Genomic DNA, 19,046 nt, shown 5'->3' with positions numbered 1-19,046 from the left:
TCTTCTTTTAAAATATTTTTTAGATTGTTTGTTTATTTATTTATTTTGAGAGAGAGAGAGTTGGGTAGAGGCAGAAAGGGAGAGAGAGAAAATCCCAAGCAGGCTCCACGTTGTCCAATGTTGGTGTAGAACCCGATGTGGGGCTCGATCTCATGAGCTGTTAGATCATGAGCTGAGCTGAGATCAAGAGTTGGACACTTAACCAACTGAGCCACCCAGGCACCCCTAAAATCTTTTTTAATAGGCCGTTGTATTCACCAAGATCTATGTAAGTCTACCTTCTGCACTTAAAAAGCTAGCTCTAAATTCAATTAGTTGAGCTGATACCCATTTCTTAAAGATTACAAAAAGATAGTTTTTTCTCAAAGTGGAACTTCCTGAAGAGCTTGTATATAATTTGATAACTCCAGTCTAGCACCATGTGATAGCAGGAACTTTATCTTATCCCTTAGGCGCCAAGAACGCTGTCAGATTTTTCTGGAATTCAAAAACCGTGTGTGTGTGTGTGTGTGTGTGTGTGTGTGTGTGGTTTTTTTTCTTTATTATAAATGTAATATGTGTACATGATAAACAGTTTTAAAATGTACAAATATAAATAAAGAGAGTGTGCCTCTCTTCTTAATCCCACTTCCCAAAAGAAACCACTGTAAACTTACTTGGTTTTGTGCATGTAGAAACATGTATACATTTATAAAAATATATGCACGTAATTTCTTAAAAATATCGTAGTATACATATTCTTTATTTTTAGTTAATTATACATTGTGAACATCCTCCCATGACAGTATGTCTAGTCTTTTTGTATCCTATTTTAGACTGTGGATTTCCCCATTCTCTTATTGGTGGGCTTAGGTTGTGTCTAATTTTTTTGGCAGCTTAAAGTGTTGTAGTGAGCTTTGTTGTGTGTGTATATATATATTTTTTATCCTTGTGTATATTTTTGCCTATTTGCTTAATAACGTCTATAGGATAGTTTTCCTAGAGTTAATATTGCCAGATCAAAAGATAGGCGCTTTTAACATTTTGATACATGTTGTCAAATGACCCTCCATTCAACCAGAACAAATTTATAAGCCTCCTTTTAGCAGAGGAGGGCTCATTTTTCCTACATCTTCAACCACATGGTCACTTGTTTATGATCCAGAGAACATGAGCTGTAAATAAGAGATCTCAAGATTATTTTATATTAACTTTGATTTATGGATTCTACAAATAGCCTTCAAAAATAGGTGCTTTTAGTGTTTTCCTTTTATCACTCCAAACCTGTTCGGATATGGAATATTCTGTCAAGACAAGACAATTCCTTTTTTATTGTTACAAGCATGAATTATCTTTTAAGCAATTTACTTTATCACTCATTGCCAAATACTTCTCTGCTCGCATATTTCTTCTATGAGTGACCAAGTTAGAATACTCACTTCAAAAGCTTAGTCTTTCAAGTTGGAATTCAAGGGACAGCTATTGAACATGATATTCTCTTTGCTGAAATTTATGTGCGATCACTTTTGAAATAGTCCTTGGGTTTTAGTAAGCACCTAACACTGATTATAGTGGTAGTTGAACAGTAATTTAAAGCATATTAAAGGGAACTTTATATGAATCCAAACAAATGTTAATGAAATCTGAGCTTTATTTATCACTTACTTGCTTGCAGGTGGATTCGCCGATGAACTTGAAGCATCCCCATGACTTAGTCATATTAATGAGACAAGAAACAACCGTTAACTACCTCAAAGAATTGGAGGTGAGGCAATGGGCATGTGATATGCAGCTGAAACTTGTTGTATTTCATGGGGAGCTATTGTATTCAAAGAAAAATGAGAGCGAATTATTTCTTAAGCTCAATTCTTCTCAGTTTTATAGGAATATATTACTTTCATTTTTAACTTTTTTAAAAACATTTTATTTATTTTTGAGAGACAGAGACAGACCATGAGCTGGGGAGGGGCAGAGAAAGAGACAGAATTCGAAGCAGTCTCCAGGCTCTGAGCTGTCAGCACCTAGCCTGATGTGGGGCTCAAACCCACAAACCATGAGATCATGACCTGAGCCGAAGTCCAGTCCGATGCTTAACTGCCTGAGCCACCTTGGCACCCTGAATATATTACCTTTAAATCCTGATTTTAAAAATAACCTCTAATTAGAGGACATTTGAGCAATAGTAAGAGAAACAGACTAACTTGGGTTTTGCTTGATTCTTGACTCCTATCCTTGTTCAGGGTTTCTATGTATAAGTTTTTCCATCAAGTATGAAAAGGAACAGTCTCTATACATATGTTTAGAAGGAGAGTTTGGGTAAAATACAAAAAGGAAGAATGGTTTCAATACTCTATAAAAATGTAATTTTTATTAATTTCCAAGTAATTTCTAAGGTCTTGTTATTATGTGTTCTTACGATGAGATGAAAGCATTAATCACTTTGCACCTTGAAAACTTGAAACCTATTGGTGATAATAAAATCTGACCTTTTTGTTTCTATCATTTGATTTCCATAAACTGATTTTGCTTAATTACACACAATATTAATTATTTGAAAAACTGGGAATAAGACAGTAGGTATATTTATACAGCTTCGTGCTTGGAAGCTTTATATGTTTTTTTTTTTAAACACAGTGTTCAAAAAGTGCATCGGTGCAGAAAATAGTTTTTATTTTCAAATGCATATACACATTGTATATGTTTATTTCCATTCTTTTTTTTAAGAGGCAGTATGATATAAAGAGAAGGAGACTTAGAGTATGTGAAGGGGGAAAATGCCATTCATCATGTCAATGAAAACGAAAATGAAAAATGTTGACTCCATCAGTTTTTGATTAAGGTACAGGCTGGAGATAAAAATTTGTTATTCACTGAAATGTAGACTTAATGCCATCACACTAAACAATATCATTTTTCTACAAAGTAGTGACAACTAAATGAACTTCATAAGGTGCCAGAAGACAGTGGAGGAATAACCTCAAAGTGCTAAGGGGAAAACCAGTCAAACTAGAATTTTATGTTCTTTTAAACCATCATTCAAGAGTGAGGGTAAAGCAAAGATGTTTTCTGACATACAGAGTTTATTTACCAGACTCTCACTTTAAAGAAAATTAAAGATGTACTTCAGCACAAAGAAAAGTACACCCAGTAGACACGCGTAGGATATACATTGATGAGTAAAAATACTAATGAAGAAGTTGCTAACCTTATTTAATTATTTTTTTGTGCTTTGAAAGGTAAAACTAGATTAAATTAATATGTAGTTGTGTTGAGGTATATGTTCAGTGATTAGTTAAGGCTTGTTAGACTCTTCTGTTTATGAGAAGGTGAAAGTAACAAAATCCTGTTGGAAAACTTATGGGCATACATACTAAAAATTTAAGAGTCTTGCTACCTTTCAAGTAGTCTTGCCAAAAGAAATAGGAATTCAGTCAAACCACTGTATTTTCCAGTGTCATTTGTTTTCAATGACATTTCCTTTGCCATTCTATATTTTTTATGCATTTAAAAGATCATTCTGAGAAGGGAGTCTGCAGATTTCATCAGACTGCCAAAGAAGTCTATGACACAAAAAAGTTAAGAACCCCTGGATCCTGCTGTCAATATTTAGGAAATGTACAAGACAAAGAAAGGGACACGTGAAATGAACCTAGGAGATGCAGTCAACAAAATCGTATAGAGTGGCAAGCTTTGCAGGACAAATGACCCAACTTTTTAAACAAATTATAAAGATTAAAAAAGGTGGGGAGGGGAACTGGAGGAATTACCAGTAGATTAACAGATTTATAGACAAATCAGCCATTGCAGTGTGTGGGTCTCATTGGATTTTGATTCAAACAAACTGTATTTTTATTTATTTATTTATTTATTTATTTATTTATTTATTTATTTATTTTAAGTTCTTTGTTTTATTTATTTTTTTATTTGAGAGAGAGAGCACGAGCAGGGGAAGGAGCAGAGTGGAGGGGGTGGGGAGAGAGAATCTTAAGCAGCCTCCACACCCAGCGCAGAGCTCAAAGGAGGGCTTAATCCCACCACCCCAGGATCATGACCTGAGCGGAAACCAAGACTTGGATGTAACCCACTGAGCCATCCAGGCACCCTCCCTTTTTTTTTTTTTTTTAAAGAGATTTTTTTGTGTGTTTTGTGTGTGTGCGTGAGTGTGTGTGTGTGTGTGTGTGTGTGTGTGTGTGTGTGTGTTCCAGAGAGAGAGAGCAGGAGCAAAGGAACGGCAGCGGGAGAGGGAGAGAAAATCTTAAGCAGGCTCCGTGCCCAGCATGGAGCATGATGTGGGGCTTAATCCCACAGCATTGGGATCATGACCTCAACCGAAATCAGGAGTCAGACACTCAACCAACTGAGCCACCCGGGCACCCAAACAAACTGTATTTAAGGAGTATCTTTCAGAAATACATTAAAATATTTACTGATGAAAAACTTAACCAAAAATAAAGTAGAGGCAAGGACTAAAATAATGGAACTGCAATCTGTAGTTTCCAAACCTACAAGTTAAGAGAAAATACAGGAGGAGAGGAGGGAACATAGAAAGTGTTGACAAGCACATGACAGGCAGGAAAAGAGAAAACAGTAGCAAAGAAAAAGAATGATAAACATACCTGAAACTAATACAACATTTTGTGTCAGCTACACTTCAATAATCTAAAAAAAAAAAAAAATTTAACAGAAAATCCAAAATAACATGTTTAAAATAAATTCAGATAGATCAGCAATCACAGTAAATATATCAGATTAAACTTGCTGATTGAAACTCAGACTATCAGATTGGATTTCTTACTTAGTCCAACTGTATGGGACGTGTAAGAAATACACCTAACACAAAGCCAGTGTGGTGATAAATGGATGGAAAAAAGTTTTCACTATGTAAATACTAAGCAGAAAAAAGCTGTGATGGCAGTACTTACACAAATTCACCGTCCCTCATCTGAAATCACCAGGGCTATATATGGTTAGAATACAGCTTTTTACTTTTTTTTTTTCTTTTAGAACTGTTATAGGTATAGATCTCTAGTATTACATTGTACTGCCAGCAGGTTCTGGTCCCAAACTCCATATTCAAAGACATTAATATTTCTTTAGCGAAATGTGTGAATATTCACACCAAGAGGATAAAAAGTATAAAATGGCTTTTCATCAGGTTTTGCTACCACATGAATATTAGTGCAAAATTCTATTTTCCATGGACAGCAACCTCATGACCTAAGCACCTCTGAAAAGCTCCACATCCTAATACCATTTTCAGGGGTTATGATTTCAACATATAAATTTTTAAGGGTGGAAGGGACACAAATGTTCAGACAATAGCACTAAATGTGAAAAAGTAAAGCTTTAAAACTTAAAAATAAGAATATATTAATATGTTTATGACATTGGGATAAAGAAGGGCTCCTTAAATAACACAAATCACAATTAAGAAAATTAATTGATAGTTTTGTCCATCTTAAAATTGTCTCGCAAGTGACACCATGAACAAAATTGAAACATAAGTTATAAGCTGGGAGAATACTGTTATAACTGAAGAATGAGTTTACAGAATCACTCTTCACAAATGTCTACAAATCAGTGAAGAATCACTAGGGAAAAATAGGCAGACTCAATCAAGCTACAAAATATCTCATAAATATTTGAAAATATGTTTAATCACATTAAGGATTGCATTAGTTAAGATAGTCTAAATTTTGCAATGTATGTCAACTTTTGCATTGGCAACAAACAGTCCCAAAAATCTCAGTGCTGTTTCACAGAGGAAGGTGGAGGCTCAAGGAAGACTAACCAAATATACAAGCCTGTTTAAACTTTCTACTTAGAAGTGACATCATTTCGGGGCACCTGGATGGCTTAGTCGGTTGAGTTTCTAACTCTTGATTTTAGCTCATTTCGTGATCTGAGCCCCATGTTGGGCTCTGCTCTAACAGTGCAGAACCTAGTTGAGATTTTCTCCCTCTCTCTCTGCCCTCACTCATGCTGTCTCTCTCTCTTAAAATAAATAAAGTAAAAAAAAAAAAAAAAAAATTCTACTCACGTTCCATTGTCCAGATCAAGTCACATGGCCAAGCTTGAAGTCATAGGGCAGTATAGTATAGTTTACCTACAGGAGGAGAGTGGGGAGGGAGTAAGTGGAAACATCATTTAGTAACATCCCAGTAATCTTAATGGTTTAAAACAATAAGATCATATTAAATGTCACTCTGGTCCAAAAGCCAGAACTCAAGATGACAGAACAGCTACTGTCTGGAATATTGCTGTTCTCAGTACCTGAGGGAAAAGAATATACACTGGCTGTAAAAATGCTTCCCTCCAGAGGATTTAATGGCACCTCTCATGTTACATTTGTCAAAATAGTCATACTGACCACATATGAGTCCAGCAGAACAATGGTGTAGAGTCCTTTGTGAGGAGTCCTTTGTAAGGCCACAAGTTCATTAATAGTAATACAGTCTACTCCAATAATTAAAACATTTCATACCCATTATTTTTTTTATTAATTTTTGAGAGAGACAGAGTATGAGTGGGGGAGGGGCAGAGAGAGAGAGGAGACACAGAATCCAAAGCAGGCCCCAGGCTCTATGCTGTCAGCAGAGCGCCCGACGCGGGGCTTGAATTCATGAACTCTAAGATCGTGACCTGAGCCGAAGTCAGATGCTTAACGGACTGAGCCATCCAGGTGCCCCGAGTTTTTATTCTAAAGTAGGCTCCACACCCAGTGTGGGGCTTGAATTCCCATCCCTGAGATCAAGAGCTGTACACTCTACCAACTGAGCCAGCCAGCATTCCAATAGATGCAGTTTCATAGGTGGTCAGATATCATATTATGGAGGTATTCAGGTGCCATTAGTGTGAATGTCATTTTCTGTTACTTTCTGTCCATGAATACCTGTTTAGAGACGCTTATTTAGTTGTCAACTAATTAATCCCCCTTTATCCACAGTTTTACTTTCTGTGGTTTCAGTTACCCATGAATTAACTGTGGTCCAGAAGCAGATGATCCTCCTCCTGACCTATCGTCAGAAGGTCACTAATAGTCTAACACTGTGTCACAGTGCGTACGTTGTTCACCTCACTTCATCTTACCATGTAGGCATTTTATTATCTCACATTATCATGAGGATGAATACAGTACAAGAAGATACTTTGAGAGACTACGTTCACATAACTTTTATTACAGTATATTGTTATAACTTGCATTTTATTATTATTGTTATCTGTTACTGTGCTTAATTTATACATTAAACTTTGTTATAGGTATATATGTATGGGAAAAAACATAACATATATAGGGTTGGTACTGTTCACAGTTTGGGGTATCCACTGGGAATCTTAGAACATACTTCTGCAGATAAGGGGGCACTAGTGTGCTCAGAATCCTTGTCTGTATAGAGGATTCTAACTTCAACACATTAAATTCTCCTCTTATGTGGTATCTAGACTGAAATAACAGAAAAATGCATTATGTTCTTATTGTCTTCTCAACAGAAGCAATTAGTTGCTCAAAAAATTCACATAGAAGAGAATGAGGACAGAGATACAGGACTGGAACAGAGACATAATAAAGAAGATCCAGACTGCATCAAAGCCAAGGTGCCCTTAGGAGACCTGGATCTCTATGATGGCACATACATAACTTTGGAAAGCAAAGACATCAGGTAAAAGAAAATCTCTCTCCAAAAATAAAATTAACGTGTTCCCGAACAGAACTTTCTCAAATCAGTAAATTATCTAATGAGAATAAGCTTCAATCACGAATGAGTTTATTGAAATTTGAAATTTCAAAATAACTCACATGTAGAATTCTTAAAGATTGACTTAAAATGTTGAATACTACAGTAGAAGATTGAACAGTTTATAGTAAAAGAAATACAAATGGTCCATAAACATGTGGAAAACATATTTCTCAGTAAGGATCAAATAAGTACAAATTAAACCATTTAAATTGTTTTCACCTATCAAACTGGAAAAAAATATTTAAAAATCAGTAACTGGTAAAAATATAGAGAGGCTGTCAATAGAAGTGTAAAGTGGTTTAATATTTCTAGAAAGAATTGTAAAAAGCTTTTCAAACAGTCCCATGATCTTAACATTCTTTGATACACCTACTATTTTCTAACTCTCGAATTATCTCCTTTAAGTTGAACTCTCAAAATATTGACTCCAGCAGTAGCAATGTGAAAAAGGTTGAATGTTGACTAATATTGGTTGTAAAGTAGAGATGCTATGAAAATATGGTTCCATTAGGGGAAAATTAAACATTTTTTCACCTTTCATTCATTCCTTGCTCCCGGCTTCTTAATTTTAGCCCTGAAGATTATATCGACACAGAATCTCCTGTCCCTCCAGACCCTGAGCAACCTGATTGTACCAAAATTCTAGAACTTCCATATAGTATACATGCTTTTCAGCACCTGCGAGTAAGTAGAGAGATTTAGGATCTTGTTTTCTACATTTTTTTCTGTAATTTACTCTCTTGCTTGTAAATAGTCTTTATATTTCTTCTCCTCCTCTTTCAAACAGCTTTATAATTTTACAAATATCTCCTATTTCTTAATATGCCTTTAAAATAAATGCATTAAGATACTGAGTTACTTGTGAGCTTTTGTCTTATGATCTCCTTTTTCTGTTTTGTTTTAGTTTTTTTCACTTTTTTTCTTCTTTTCTTCAGGGTGTACAAGAGAGAGTTAATCTTTCTGCACCTCTATTACCTAAAGAAGATCCAATCTTCACATATTTATCTAAACGACTAGGAAGAAGTATAGATGACATAGGCCACCTCATTCATGAAGGCCTACAGAAGGTAAGTCATCAGTGATTGAAAGAGTCAGGGGCGCCTGGGTGGCTCAGTCAGTTGAGCATCCGACTTCGGCTCAGGTCATGATCTCATAGTTTGTGGGTTCGAGCCCCGCGTCAGTTTCTGTGCTGACAGCTCGAAGCCTGGAGCCTGCTTCGGATTTTGTGTCTCTGTCTCTCTCTTCCCTTCCCCCGCTCAAAAATAAATAAAAATGTTTAAAAAAATTAAAAAAGAAAAAAAGAAAAAGCCAGAGACTGTGCTCACAGAAGGTCTTTTGTTCTCAGAAAATAACCTGCCTAGATTGTTTTTGTGTAGAGAGTGATTTTTTTTTTATTTTAAAGATTTTTTTTAATGTTTTTTATTTACTTAGAGAGAGAGAGACTAAGCACCCCCAAAATAACTACTTTAAAAAAAATTTTTTTTAATGTGTATTTATTTTAGAGAGAGAGCGCGTGAGCTGGGGAGGGGCAAAGAGATGGAGACACAGAATCTGAAGCAGGCTCTTGGCTCTGAGCTGTCAGCACAGAGCCAGATGCAGGGCTCGAACTCATGAGATGGGATATCATGACTTAAGGTGCTTAACTGACTGAGCCACGCAGGCACCGCAAAAACAACTACTTTTTAAATAACTATTTTTAAAAGAAAACAATTTGTCATTATAAAAAAATTCAGAGTTTATAAAAGTCTATAAAAGAGAATGAAAAAAACCTCAGTTAATTAATGTTTTATAATAAAATCTTCTGGATCTTTATTTTTATGCACCTTTATAGTTAAAACACTTATTTTCATAAAATAAATTTTTAATAGTGGAATTTTGGGCATCAAAGTGTAATCATATTTTTAAAGCCCTTTATATAAATGTTGTCATACTGTCCCTCAGAAATGCTGTACTTACGTAACTTTTCTACAGTTAATATCTGAAGTTATTATATAGTGTAGCCAGCCGTGAGTGTTGGCATTCTATTTAATCTGTGCCAATTTGTAAAAGGAAAATTTGTGTCTCTTTTATTTCTATTCTTTGATTATTAGCCATTGTTTCCTATTTCTGAATTGTTCATGTTTTTGGCCCATTTTCTCATGCATTTTTGTCTTTCTTTTTAGATTTCTTAGGACCTCTTTATATATTAAAGATATTAAACAATGGGTGTCATATGTATGTTTCTGTTTATCTTAAACTTTATGACTGTTTTAAAAAACTTAATTTGACTGTTTTGCACTGCTGAGTTTGAATTTTCTCTACATGGGCTTAAACTTATTTACACTGAATTGTTTGTAGTGGTCCAGTATAGTATTTTGACCTCTGTGTGGTTAAAATTTAGGATATGTTATGAGACGAAGATCCAAGCCACAGAAGGAATCGGAATTTCTGTTTAACTTCAGTAACTGATCCACTTATTACTCTGTACTGAAGACATAATTTTTTAGCAGTATTGGTTTGCATTACATTGTGAGCATGACTAAAGAACGAAATAAAAGGGGCACCTGGCTGGCTCAATTGGTAAAGCATGTGACTCTTGATCTTGTGACTGTGGGTTCAAGCCCCGCATTGGGTGTAGACATTACTTGAAAATAAAAAATCTTTAAAAAAAAATTCATCTTTTACAAAAGCATAAGCTTGTCATTTGCTTACATATGTACCTTCATTCAGATATTAAATTTGTTAACTTCAGGAATTTCACATTAGAACAACTGGCAATTCTAAGTAGGTTAGGTCCTAACTTCTGAAATCCTGAAATAGGAACCAACAAGTTGGGGCCGGTTGGCGGGCTTTCAGCATAATTCACCCCTTGGAGTGATAATTTGGAGTTGAATAGTCTCTCTGTGGAGATGACACCTTAATGCCCTTTGCTCCTGATGATGATCAGGAGGCTTTTTTGGCTTTATCACTGCTGTAATGTCATGTTCTTCTTCATATGAAGTTTCAGAAGAGACAGAATAGTAAAGGTGCTCACTTTGAACATTCTAAGTCGAAGAAAGTGTGTCGAGTTGTGTTTGATTGTCATTTTATTTGTTTCATCTCTAGAATTCTTCCTCATGGGTACTGTATAACATGGCTTCATTTTACTGGAGAATAAAGAATGAGCCATATCAGGTAGTGGAATGTGCCATGCGAGCACTTCACTTCTCTTCCAGGTAAGGTTTCTCCCTTTCTGGACTGCCTGAGTCTCCACATAACTCAGGACTGTTAAAGAAACAATGCATAAGAAAACAGTATGAAGAAGCATTCTTTTGTACTTAACACTCTCCTCTATCCCTGTTCAAAGAATTTAGTCCCATCACAAAAAAAAAAAAAAAAAAAAAAGACCAGTGTCAGAAAGCTCAAAGTTCAAATACATTATTTGTTCAGAGTTCAAAATGCAAAGTTTAATAATGTTCTTCTAATTTCCATTAAGGAAAAAATATATAATATAGACACGCTCTGATTCACTTGAGACTTGAATATAAGAAACTTGCCTGGAGGAATTAGCATAAATTAAATTTTTCTCAAAACAAATAATAAGCCCTAAATATATTTTAAAATCATAAAATGTCTGCAAGACCTTATTTTTGTGGCAAAATTTGTAGCTATCAGATTGAATAAGCACCATCAGTTATGTAAAAATGAAACAGTATGATTTTCTTAAGTTATTTTCTCCATCTATCGGTATACTCAAAGTTAAGTTCAATAACTTCAGATGTAATTTTCCCTTGTCAAGTAGTTATGTAATCATATAGAGCACATGCTTCTTTCCTAACGTCTAATTACGCCTCTCCTTCTCTTTTAGGCACAATAAAGACATTGCCCTGGTCAACTTGGCAAATGTTCTGCACAGAGCTCACTTCTCTGCAGATGCTGCTGTTGTGGTCCATGCAGCTCTGGATGACAGTGACTTCTTCACCAGCTATTACACTTTGGGAAACATATACGCAGTAAATACAACGTTTTTGTTTTCATGAGCCAAACCAGTTGCTCTTTTCCTTTCTTTTTTAAATAATTTATTTCCAGTTAAAAATTACCTTTTTTCCTTCCTCTTTTGGTCTGAACAAGAAAAAGGGAATGGAAATGAAGAAATTAGGATGAAAAACCTCAACACAATAATGTATCATAATTGTCTTAGCCTCTTGACAAAAAAGAAAAATAATTAAATTGATAGTAATATTAAATTCCTGCAGAGTGCACCTCTTAAGCTAGTTATACTTTCTAGTTATCTTATACCATATCTTATGTTGTAGATTTGGTCACTGATCAAAAATAACGTTCACTGTAGAGTAAGATGTAAGTGTGAGCTCATAAATCATTAGGAGATTTGGACAGATCCAGCCAGGCCGTGGCTGACGTTTTTCCTTGTGTGTGTGTGTGTGTTTGTTTGTTTTTGTCTCTTCAGATGCTGGGGGAGTATAACCACTCAGTGCTCTGTTATGACCATGCTTTGCAAGCCAAACCTGGGTTTGAGCAAGCTATAAAGAGGAAGCATGCTGTCCTGTGTCAGCAAAAACTCGAGCAGAAATTGGAAGCTCAACATAGGTAATTGGAAAAGACAATTTCCCTGAAGCCCTAAGTTAGACCTGTGTAGGGTGATGTCAATGTTAATTTGTTCATTAGAATTAAGAAAAACCTCTTCATTACTGCTAGTCCTGTCCCTTTTCTCTAGGTGTAGGAAGCTCAGCACAATTCAGAGGAGTCTTTAATAGCATGGATTCCAGGAGCTAGAGAATCTTTGCTGTAAATTCTGTCATTTTAGATCTTTACACTTCTGACCATCGATTGCTTTTATGAAGTCAGATGGATTGGGGTGCTCTTGAACACTAACTCTATTATGTTTTCATTTCCATAGAATGCATTGTCAGTAAAATCACTTGCATGTGCTATATTTGATCTTTCTCCCCTTTAGCTGCCTTGTTGGGTTATTGTTAAGTTAGTTAAGTGATGTTGAGAAACATTATTTGGTGCATATTTTAATCAGATTTCTATAAATTGTACAGTAATGAAATTCTGTTGTAGTTGGCCCTTGCAGTATGCTTAATTTAAAAAATGTATTTGGGGCGCCTGGGTGGCGCAGTCGGTTAAGCGTCCGACTTCAGCCAGGTCACGATCTCGCGGTCCGTGAGTTCGAGCCCCGCATCAGGCTCTGGGCTGATGGCTCGGAGCCTGGAGCCTGTTTCCGATTCTGTGTCTCCCTCTCTCTCTGCCCCTCCCCCGTTCATGCTCTGTCTCTCTCTGTCCCAAAAATAAATAAAAAAAACGTTGAAAAAAAAATTTTTTTTTAAAAATAAAAAATAAAAAATGTATTTGATTCCATAAATAGTAGGGCCAGTTAGGAAACTTCACATAACTCAAAGTGAATTGTTCTTCTCTTATGAAAGAGAACATTGAGGCTACTTTGATTATCAGAGAACTAAATGGACATTTGGAACTCCTTAGATTACTGTATTTGGTTATTTTCCAGTCAATTTAAAGCATAATGTGGTGAAAAGGAAGGAATGACCACTTACTTGTTTATACCTGACTTCTGTTACACCTGATCAGAACTTGTCCTGGCTGAGTGAATTGGTTCTCTGTGTAAGCACAGTCTGTACAGCTCCTAAATCTCCATATGTTACAATGTAATAGGTAGAAAGGATTTTATGACTAAAAATAATCAGGCAGCTGATCTATTGATACCAGGTGGTAGAAAATATTCCTTTCTAAGCCAGGCTTCTATGGTTTTTCCCAAAATCACAAACCCAGGGAGCTACAGTTCAAGGGCTAGGTACTGTTGGCCTTTTCTGTTAACCTTGTCTTTATGCAGAATCAAAAGAAAAGATGGTAAGGAAGCTTTGAATGTCAGTGGAACTAACACACACTTTGTGGAGGCAAATAGTTGTTGAGATGCAAAATGTTATAGTATATTGTTTTATATCTTTCGGGTACCTGAACCATCCCAACACACCATTTAAAGTCAGGATAGTTGTACTTAAGGGGAAGAATTTTGCATCCATCTTTTTACCCCCAAGTTAACAAACGACAGGTTTATTTTACCCCATTGTTTTGAACTTGTGGTACATTGGTTGTAGCTTAAAAGGAAAAAAAAAAAAATTTTAAGGAAAATAGAATCCTTGCTGATGACCACAAAATCTATGCAGTAAGTGTGTTTAAAAATTCAATTTTAAAGCTCTATAACTTTTTCCTGGTGTTGAAAAATGTTAAGATCCCTCCAGCGAACACTGAATGAGTTGAAAGAATACCAAAAACAGCATGACCACTACTTGAGACAGCAGGAGATCCTAGAGAAACATAAGCTGATTCAGGAGGAGCAAATCTTAAGAAATATCATCCATGAGACACAGATGGCAAAAGAGGCACAATTAGGTAAGTATTGATTCCAAATCATTGAAGACAGGTTAGGAAGTTCACTTCTAGCATGTTCTACATTCATAACTTTTGTGTAGCCTTAAAGTAATATAAAGTTGTGGTTTACGACTCCCCTCAGTCTTAAAAGTGAGTCCTCATAGTGGGTATACCAACAGACCTGGGGAGCTGGTTTCTAAAAAAGCTGGTCTCTAGCTTTTTTAAAATGCACATTTTATTGTAAAAAATTTTTTAGATCCTAGAAGTCTTAACAACAGTTGTTTGGTCAAGTGCATGCCAGTCTCTTGGAGATCTTTTTGAAATGCAGGTTCTGATCAGTAGGTCTGAGGTAGGACTGAAGATTCTGTATTTCTAACAAGCTCCTCCTATTGGATGTCTGTTGCTGCTGGTCTGAAAACACTGTGAGTAATGTGGCCCGGGCCATATATCAAGTAAACACAAGCCAGACACACCCTAGAAACAAAGCATCCACACACTCCAGCCAACACAAACTAACTCTTATTTTCTTGCTCCCTTAAAAACAATTATTTTATTTTAAAAGATTTTAGACTGGTATTTGTCTCAAGCAGGAATTCTTAACCTGGTTAGTTTCAGGAGGTTCTAAATCCTCCCCAAAATTATATGCAGTAATGTGTGTGTGCACAATTTTTTTTTTTTTTCCTGGGAAGAGGGCATATAGATTTTATTAAAACTTCTTAGAGTCCAGGGGCACCTAGGTGGTTCAGTCAGTTGAGTATCCAACTCTTGATTTCGGCTCAGGTCATGATCTCAGGGTTTGTGATTTTGAGTCCCTCATCAGGCTCTGTACTAGCAGTGCAGAGCCTGCTTGGGATTCTCTCTCCCCCTATCTCTCTCTGCCCTGCCCCTCCCCCATGAACGCTCATGCCTGCGTGTGTCCACATGCATGGTGTCTCTCTAAATAAATAAATAAATAAATAAATAAACTTAAAAAAATAAGAATTATTAAAACACAGAACAAAACAAAAACTTCTTAAAGCCCATGACCCAAAATAAGAATTATTAAAACACAGAACAAAACAAAAACTTCTTAAAGCCCATGACCCAATAGATCCACTGTCTTAAGGGCACTTGGGTTGACAGGATATCAGTGACTTGGTTATATCCAGAATGTCTCATTTCTGATAAACCCCATTGGGAGTAGATCTAACAGCTAGACACCAAAGAATAAATTAATAGAATCCCTTATATTATATACTTCTCCCTTGATAAATATATTGATCTGGGAGGCCTCTTAATCTTTAAACCTTAGCTGTGACCATTTAAAGTCCATTATACAGTCCATCTAACAAGTTTTCTTTGCTTTTTTGCGTGTAAGGAGTATGTTCAGTCCTTGGGATTATTTACTGCTTGCTCTGTACTGCAATACAACCAGAGCTCTTAAACATACACATTTAAAACAAAAATATGAAGTAGATAAAGCAGACTGTCTCCAGAGAGATGGCAAAAGTCCCTTAAAACAGTGTAATTAATGATTTTACAGCCATAGAATGCAATTGCCACAAGATACTTTGGTGATTTAGCCGCTTTGTTTTTATAGGTGGAGAAACACCCTTCTTTAGAATGATTTTAGTTAACCATTAGTTTCCCTGTGTAAGCACACCCTGTGTAGGTACTCTACCAGGCTCTGACACCAAATGGCTTAGACTGAGGAAACCATGTTGGCATTGCTGATCTTTCTCCACAATGGTAATTTCCTTTCTTATTCCAGGAAATCATCAGATATGCCGGCTGGTCAATCAGCAGCATAGTTTACACTGCCAGTGGGACCAACCTGTGCGCTACCATCGTGGAGACATTTTTGAAAATGTGGACTATGTTCAGGTCTTTTTCTTGGTCTCTTTTAGTTCTTATAACTTTGCATATCTAAGAGTAATATTGCTTCCTCCGACGCTTGATTCCTTGTATATTCGATCCTGAAAATTTGTGAATAATTTAAGGTTTGAGTATGTTTATGAAGTCAGATTTTATAGATAATACTCATTTGCTTCATGCATGACATTTCCAGATCCCCCAAGTACTAGCTGTAATGTCTATTTGTGTGTCTTTATTTCTTTTCTCCTTTACCATGAGAGCTTCATTGGATTGTTATTAGTATTTAACTCAAAGCCTTCATCTCCCCCGTTTAACTTATTGGAGTAATACCAGTAATTTAAAATTTGGGAAAGAGTAGCTGTGGTCTTTCCTGAAGTCATCAGTCCGGTTATGTTGCTTCAGCTAAAAACTTTAACAAAATGACCATTATCAATAGAAAATTTTTATTAAGCCGTATTTCTACATGCATGTGTGTTTTCTCTTTCTGTTTCTGTTTCTATGTATATCCATACGTATACGTGTACTTATATGCATACATATATGTGTAGTCATACACACACATACAATCCTAGCCTATCTAATTGGGAAAAAATAATACATAATTATAATGATTCCAAATAGCATCTAATTGGTGCTGTTATAGATAGCAAACACAACCAGAGTTCCAAGTGTCATCCACAAGGATGTTGGGAATAAAGTAACACGTTATCTTATCCTATCAAAATCTTATCATGTCTTTAATCATAGATCTAGGAATTTCCAGAGAGAAGCAGTTAAATAATTAAAAGATTAAAACAGCTTCTAGGGGAAGACAAACGGTGAAGAATTAATACACTTTAATCTGAAAAACTCCAGACCTCATTGAAAAAAAGAAGCAAAAATTAAGAGGCCATTTAGGGGAGAAGTAGTATAGGGACCACAAGCTTCCTGTGATTTGTCAAGTAGGTGCTAGCAGTATCCCAGGTTTTATTTTCAAAGGACGATAAGACTTACACCTCTGAGATTATAGCTCCCGGCCTTGAATCCAAGCATTATTTTAAGGGGAAAAAAGGGAATATTTATAAATGAAATAGACTAAAACCCAGGTAACTTTGGGGACATACCTTGGAAGACTCCCCTGTACCAGTGTAGCGTTCAGTCTTATATATCCATAGGTTACATCTCTACTATATAGTGAAAGAATCCATTCTTTTCTACTCCCTCCCATACTGGTCCCATTTTCTTATCTAACAAGGTTTTAGAAATAAACAGAAGCTGTGGTATCCTGTAAGAATATCAAACATTGGTTTACCTTGGTTTGGAGGAAGACTGTATTTATATTTGGAGTTGATTGTGTAATAGTTATAATGCCTAAATCATAGCTATATTAAACTCTTGAGCCCTTTTTTAAGTTCCGTTGTTTCTACCGCAGCACACGAATTTTATAGAGTAGCAATCATTTTAGTCTAGGTAGGGGAGGGGAATAATGAGCCAAACCTCTAGATAATAAGCTCATCATTAAACCTAAAAGAGACTAAATCATGAAAAGGAAGTAATGGGACAATAAAGAAGGGAAGTAAAGAGTCCATGCCATTTTCCTCATATCCCAAGGGCATAGTTGATTGAGAATCGCTAACTATGCATTTTCTAAGAGAATGGTGTTGGGACCTAGTTCTGAAAATATAAACATCTGATTGCTTTGATACTAACCTACTTTCAGATTTCCTACTGGGTTTGAGTATTCACTAATATTTTGGGTTAGGTTAAATCTTAGTCATAACTTCTTTCCTGCTTTCAATTTGATTGAACTGTTCTTTTCATTTTCTAGTTTGGTGAGGATTCATCAACCTCCAGTATGATGTCTGTGAATTTTGATGTTCAGGCAAATCAGAGTGATATCAGTGATTTGGTCAAGTCTTCTCCTGTAGCCCATTCCATTCTCTGGATCTGGGGCAGGGATTCTGATGCATATAGGGTAAGAGAATGAATTTCTCAGGAGTTTTCTCAGACAAGATTTTTTAAAGCTGTGACCCTCACCTTCATTGATTAATATGGTCCCTATCACTGTTCAGCTTAGTTCCACAAACACTTATTAAACTTCTATTAAACAGAAGCCATTCTGCTAGGTAGCAGTTTAGCAAGACACAGGGTATGTCTTGAGGTCTTCTTCCAATCAAATGGGGCATATAGACACCCTGATTTTAGTTTAAAACTTTGGGCTCTGAGTATAATTACCAACCCTAGAAAGCTTCTAAATTTGACCTAAGTATATGCTCACATATACAGTTGACCCTCAAACAACATGGGGGCTAAAGGGGCCAAACCCCCATGCAGTCAAAAATCTGTGTATAACTTTTGATTCCCCCACAACTTAAGTACTGACAGTCTACTGTTGACTGAAGCCGTACTGACAACATAAACAGTAGATTAACATGTATTTTTTGTTGTAAGTATTATATACTATATTCTTACAATAAAGTAAGTGAGAGAAAAAAGATTATTAAGAAAGTCATGAGGAAGAGAAAATACAGTTTTAATACTTGCGCTGCATTTATCAAAAAAATCCACGTGTAAATAGACCTGCATAGTTCAAACCTGTTATTCAAGAGTCAACTGTATTTCACTTTAAAAAATTTTTTTTTTATTTTTTAGGGAGAGAGAGACAGCATGAGCATGGGAGAGGGGTAGAAAGGGAGAGAGACAGATAGAGGGAGGGAGGGGGAGAGAGAGAGAGAGAGAGAGAGAGAGAGAGAGAGAGAGAGAATCTTAAGCAAGCTCCGTGCTCAGTGCAGAGGCCAATGCAGGACTCAATCCCACGACCCTGGGATTATGACCTGAGCCGAAATCAAGAGTGGGATGCTCAACTGACTGAGCCACCCTGGTGCCCCTGTATTTCAGTTTTTAATCAGCATTCTTGTATCAAGCTCCCAACTGTGTGTCAGGTTGGGACTATGAATACAGTACACAAGCTCTTTGAGGGAGCTTACATTCTGCCAGATGATATAGGTAATAAGTCAATAAGTGTCTTTCTAAGCTAGCTAAGAAATAAATAATCTGAGGACAGATACCATATATTTTTTATTCACTATTTAATTTTCCGAATTTAATCAGGTTTTTGTTCTAACA

The 19,046-nt window shown here is 36.0% G+C and overlaps 1 protein-coding gene across 2 annotated transcripts in view; it reads left to right on the top strand.

Moving 5' to 3' along the window:
- Window positions 1–19,046, top strand: part of TTC17 (tetratricopeptide repeat domain 17) — a 126,922-nt gene that overhangs the window by 21,559 nt on the left and 86,317 nt on the right. For both annotated transcript variants that reach the window (XM_086677642.1, XM_086677641.1), the window contains exons 2-11: window positions 1,655–1,744; window positions 7,471–7,640; window positions 8,291–8,402; window positions 8,654–8,785; window positions 10,803–10,912; window positions 11,545–11,689; window positions 12,145–12,284; window positions 13,948–14,108; window positions 15,838–15,950; window positions 17,749–17,895. In XM_086677642.1, coding sequence (XP_086533768.1) covers window positions 1,655–1,744; window positions 7,471–7,640; window positions 8,291–8,402; window positions 8,654–8,785; window positions 10,803–10,912; window positions 11,545–11,689; window positions 12,145–12,284; window positions 13,948–14,108; window positions 15,838–15,950; window positions 17,749–17,895 — 1,320 coding nt within the window. The remainder of the gene's footprint in view (window positions 1–1,654; window positions 1,745–7,470; window positions 7,641–8,290; window positions 8,403–8,653; window positions 8,786–10,802; window positions 10,913–11,544; window positions 11,690–12,144; window positions 12,285–13,947; window positions 14,109–15,837; window positions 15,951–17,748; window positions 17,896–19,046) is intronic.

The sequence above is a fragment of the Puma concolor genome, chromosome D1 (genome assembly GCF_028749965.1).
Source record: "Puma concolor isolate L17-30 chromosome D1, mPumCon1.1.hap2, whole genome shotgun sequence".
Classification (NCBI taxonomy): domain Eukaryota; kingdom Metazoa; phylum Chordata; class Mammalia; order Carnivora; family Felidae; genus Puma; species Puma concolor.
Note: the sequence above shows the minus strand (reverse complement) of the source record. Positions and strands in the feature narration are given on the sequence as shown.